Below are 5571 nucleotides of genomic sequence, written 5' to 3'. Positions count from 1 at the left end.
TGTATTGATATAATCATGTTTACTTTGATCTTAATCAATTGGATTATCAATATTTTCGTATACAAATAGCGTAAAAGGAACTAAAAACTTCAAATTATAATTTTTACAATTTATTCAAGAGAAGTGACTGTAGTTTTATATTGATATAATCATGTTTTCTATTATCTTAATCAATTGGATTATCCATATTTTAGTAAAAAGTTTGCATGGAAAGTGCTAGAAGTTTCAATCTATACTTTTTACAGTTTATTCAGAAGAAACAACTATACTTTTGTATTGATATAATTATGTTTCCATTGATCTTAGTCAATTGGATTATCAATATTTTCGTATACAAATTACGTAAAAGGTACTAAAAACTTCAATTTATAATTTTTACAATTTATTCAAGAGAAGTGACTGTAGTTTTATATTGATATAATCATGATTTCTATTATCTTAATCAATTAGATTATCCATATTTTGGTAGAAAGTTTACATGGAAAGTGCTAGAAGTTTCAATCTATACTTTTTACAGTTTATTCAGAAGAAACAACTATACTTTTGTATTGATATAATCATGTTTCCTTTGATCTTACTCAATTATATTATCAATATTTTCGTATACAAATTGCGTAAAAGGTACTAAAAACTTCAAATTATAATTTTAATAATTAATTCAAGTGAAGTGACTGTAGTTTTTATTGATACAATCATGTTTTCTATTATCTTAATCAATTGGATTATCCACATTTTGGTAAAATATTTGCATGGAAAGTGCTACAAGTTTCAATCTATACTTTTTACAGTTTACAGAAGAAACAACTATAGTTTTTATTGATATAATCATGTTTCTTTTTGGTACAAAGTTTGCATGGAAAGTGCTAAAAATTTCAATCTATACTTTTTACACTTTATTGAGAAGAAGCAACTATAGTTTTTATTCATGTAATCATGTTTCTTTTTGGTACAAAGTTTGCATGGAAAGTGCTAGAAGTTTCAATTTATACTTTTTACAGTTTATTCAGAAGAAGCAATTGATATAATCATGTTTCTTTTTGGTACAAAGTTTGCATGTATTTTCAAATTGATCCTTTATGTTTGTTTGTAACAAAATATTGGATGAACCAATGGGAGCGTAAAGTAGATGAGAGAAAAGTTAAAAGCGTGTGGATTATGGCTGTGCAGAATTATGGAAATGTAAACATTCTGTAACGTATACGATTGTGCGTGTACTCGTTTGGATGTGAGTGTATGTGTATGTGCATGTTGGGAGGCTCGTTCAATGTATTTAATGGGTCGTAAAAGATGACAGTGGACACGCATTTTGAATTCGCAACGACTGTCGACATCGGAGGAGGCAGGAGGACGACTCTTTCAGCGGTTATTTTCAAACCGACGTCGGCGCTTTATATTAAAAGAGAGAGCGCGTCCGTCCGTCCGAAAATACCATACGAAAAGTCAACGAAAGACCTTTCTGGTCCCCGAAACATTTTATATTATAAATACCGAGCGCGGCGTCGCGCACACAGTAGAGGGCTTTGTGCGAATTCCCGATCTGATGTCGTCCACTATTTTTTTCTTCTGTTGCAGGTTTCGACGTTGCATCCACGACGTCCTCCTTGGACTGTCTCAACCTGATCGTTCAGAGCATCACCAACAACAAGAAGTTGGTGGAGAGCAGCTCGCATGACTCCACGACAAAGACGTGACTAGAAGACAACAAACAGACACCACGTACCACTCTAGCTCAATTTGTACTTCCTAAGTTATCTTATTAAATTATTATATTTATTCAAAACCAAACGATGTTTTTATTTGCCAATTGTATTTCGTGTTTTAGCAGCAAAGAGGAAAGCAACATCATTCTTGTCTAAGAGAAACATGGAACTGTCAGATTCGTGAATATTGGGAAAACTGAAAATTGTAGTTAGTTACTTTGAGGTAAAATTAGGATATTCTGTGATGCAAATCCTGCAATAATCCTGTATTGATGTATTACTTAGAACAAATACATAAATATAATACATTTAGGGTAAAAATGTATTATATTTTAAAAGTGGATTGGTTTTCGAGTTATTAACGAAAATCGTTTATTTTTCTTCTATGAAACTGCAGTTTTGATAAAGTGTGAGGACCTCAGTACCTTTAAATTTGTAAATGCAAAAGATGGGTCGCGGACCAAAAAGTTTGGGAACCACTGGTCTAAATAATATGATTCCTGTTGAATTGCATAATTATCCTGCGTTGTTATACTGAAAAAAGAAAACGTGAAGAGATTGCAGTTTTTGACTACTTATAACTTTAATTTGCATATATTCTGACCTATTTCTCTTGTGCAGTTTTTGAATTATGCAAGAAATATTCTTCTTCTTCTTTTTGTCAAACTCCTAAAAATATTAGTAAACAAATTACACGTGTGTATATTTGGTTGCCTATAATAATCACTAAGATACGAACGCAATAGCAGAAAACTACATCAGTGGGATCGATGATGTAATTGTTTTGAGGAGTTGTCGAGTATTTCTCAAATACCTGAAGACATAGAAAAATTATATTGATATAAATTTCTTAACCCTTTTTCTATCCCTTTAGATGTTTGGGCTGTGCTACATTTTTTTTTTGGTTTTTTTGGGGTTCGAACCAAGTTTTTCGTTCCGGATTTTAGTGATGAAGGTGACTATAATATATAATTGATTGATAATAATTTTGAAAGTTTTAATTTGGTTTTGGCTGAACTATGCAACCAACTGCACTTCAAAGTATTGATAGAAAGTTACTAAAAAAAATCCCACCGATCGCATTGTTTGCATATGCTATCAACAAAGTTGTTTATATAATCGTACTATCACAGAATTATTGACCTATTATTCTCCATTGGATGATTGTCCATGCAGTTCATTCACATCGTCCGACATGAATGACCGCTGTTGGTACGCCTGCACGGTAGGTGTATCACTCATATACTCATATCACTGACGTTGAAACGTCAACTGAATAAGGAGGAGGAAACTGATCATTAGCTAGAGATTTTTTTTTATTTAACACATAAATATTTGGATCTGATTGATAGTGTCCGTGGTCGGTGGTCGTTAAACGATAAATGTGGTTGTTCAGTGATCCTGTGAAGAGTTGAAGGAATTACACGAGTTCGTGAGCGCACCAGAAGGTGTGTGTGGGGCACAGAAAAATGGCCAGAGATTATGACCACTTATTTAAATTGTTAATTATCGGTGATAGTGGTGAGTTCATGCACATACTTTACTATTTTTTACACCCTTCCTCAGATACACAAGCCTCCACATAAAATCCATAACCCACAACTCTTAGCATTTGTTGCTAAGTAACGCAAGAGTTGATAAATAACAGAAAGAGAAAAAAAAAACAAGACTAAGAACAATCGAAACCCAGTGGACTCGCAGTTGAAAAGTTATCGAAGATAATCGTCTTATCAAAAACCTGATACAATTTACAAATGAACATTTTCCTCCTGAATTATCACTAATTTTGTTCCATTGTAGTTTCTCAATACGTCTGCTGATAACAACGAATTCGATAAAATCAAGTTTCCACAGACAATTCACTTGTTAAAAATTGCATTTGCAAATTTGATCAAGATGCAGCAATACGTCACAGTAATTAACGTTGTTTTCGCATCTCTCTCTATAGTAAAGATCTCAGTTAATGTTGTTTTGTTTTCACCTCTCGTTGGTTTCGATTACGAAAAACCAAACGAAAATCGATGGAAACTTACCGATTGACGTCGTTATTTGTAATTGAGGAAGGAAGATCAAAGGAATTCGCGTAACGGTACATCTCTCCAATATGGATTTGAGTGTTGATAAAATTAATTTGCAGTCGACGCGAAGCACGACACAAAAGAGGTGCTCTTTCCTTACGTATTCCGCGCGATCGAAGAATGCAATGTAATCAGTTATAATTAATATAATTGCAATTGATGGGAATTGGTTAACAGATGCAATTACGCGATTTTTTTTTACTTAAATTATCATTCAAATATGAGAAAAATGCATGTAGCTATTATAATTTACAAACCAATTGTTAACTCATGTATTCTATAAGATTTAATCTATAGAATTATAGTTATAATGAATCTATTTCACATTGTAAAGTGTATACTTTTAAATTGTATTTTTTCGCCTTTAAAGAGAACGAAATTTTATTTTTTATTAAATCAGATTTAACTTATTTATTTTTAATGAAGCTTTATTATATTAAATATGTTAAAAGAAAGCTCGCAATTAATCTGATTGCATGCTGTACTGATCATCGATTTCCTAAGTACTTTCCAAACTTCGTAATTGTTTTTCTTGCTATTTGTAACAAAGTGATTCATCAATATTTAAGAAATTAGAACGAAATTTGTTATTTGTAATTTATTTTTTTCACTGTTTGTAAAACGAAATTTAATAAGTGTCGCTCCAAATTTACGCAACGAAGTGTGAAACCCAGTGGAATTAGTTCACATCAACGTTGTGAAGACGGTATTGATTTTGTCTACGATGATGCGAAAAACGTGTTACAGATTCTAATAACGTGGAGTAATGGTAATGGAACATTTAGTCTCCATGGAAATAACAATTTACTTTAAAATACTTGTAACAATTGAAATGTTTCAATAACAATTTATATTTTTTTTTAAGAAAATTCTAATTATTTTCATAAAATGACTGAACATGGGATATAATGTAAACTTTAAGATTGATTTTGGCTTCTTCAATACCATTTATTTATAGTTATAACTCCATAAAAAGTATACATAGATTATTCAAGTTGAATAGCCTGTAAAGCACGTCAAGTGGTTCTAAAATTAGTATATGGGAAAAAGCGAGGTTCTTGTTCCTTATTTTATTAGTATTTTCTATTATAATACTGTATATATCGATGTAAATTTCAAGTAATTTAAATTGTTAATTTATCAAGTCCAACAAAACTTTCCGATTTTTCTGAAGGATTGAAAAAAGTTTTCGCTTTTTTTTTACCAAAAACTCTGTAATTGTTTTTGTTTCGCAGGTGTAGGGAAAAGTTCGCTGCTGCTGCGTTTCGCCGACAACACGTTCTCCGGTAGTTACATTACGACAATCGGAGTGGACTTTAAGATCCGGACGGTTAACTTGGATGGGAAACGGGTGAAACTGCAAATCTGGGATACTGCAGGACAGGAGAGATTTCGCACAATAACCAGCACGTGAGTTATAAACTGTAGTTGCAATCACATCATAAAAATGATCAGTTTGAAGTTTGTAGTCGTAATCAAGAACACGGTATGATTGATGACATTCAATTTACTGTTTCTGTCTTAAACATTGAAACTGTGCAGAGCTTAAAACATGCTTTGAAAGTCTTAATAAAGAAATTGAAAAATAGTCGGAAGATAAGAATTGTAGTCGTAATCAAGAACTTGGTAATGAAAAGTCTTATTTAGATAGTTTTGAAGATGATCTAAATATGATTTTCAAGTTACTGTTTCTGTCTTAAACATAGAAACTATACAAGATCATCTTCAAAACTATCTAAATAAGACTTTCCATTACCAAGTTCTTGATTACGACTACAATTCTTATCTTCCGA

At 31.8% G+C, this 5571-nt stretch overlaps 2 protein-coding genes across 2 annotated transcripts in view; both read left to right on the top strand.

Annotated features, from left to right (window-relative positions):
• LOC108569901 (myogenic-determination protein) overlaps positions 1-1765 on the top strand; it is a 12703-nt gene extending 10938 nt beyond the window's left edge. The window contains exon 4 of the mRNA XM_017931652.1: positions 1573-1765. Within this exon, the coding sequence (XP_017787141.1) occupies positions 1573-1691 (119 nt within the window). The 3' untranslated portion in view covers positions 1692-1765. The remainder of the gene's footprint in view (positions 1-1572) is intronic.
• Positions 1766-2932: 1167 nt separating this feature from the next.
• The window catches only part of LOC108569897 (ras-related protein Rab-35), a 4266-nt gene continuing 1627 nt past the window's right edge, over positions 2933-5571 (top strand). The window contains exons 1-2 of the mRNA XM_017931649.1: positions 2933-3221; positions 5014-5188. Of these exons, the coding sequence (XP_017787138.1) occupies positions 3170-3221; positions 5014-5188 (227 nt within the window). The 5' untranslated portion in view covers positions 2933-3169. The remainder of the gene's footprint in view (positions 3222-5013; positions 5189-5571) is intronic.

The sequence above is a fragment of the Nicrophorus vespilloides genome, unplaced genomic scaffold, assembly GCF_001412225.1.
Source record: "Nicrophorus vespilloides isolate i.1.1-1 unplaced genomic scaffold, Nicve_v1.0, whole genome shotgun sequence".
Lineage (NCBI taxonomy): Eukaryota > Metazoa > Arthropoda > Insecta > Coleoptera > Silphidae > Nicrophorus > Nicrophorus vespilloides.
The sequence above is the reverse complement of the archived record's forward strand: the minus strand, read 5'-3'. Positions and strand labels throughout refer to the sequence as shown.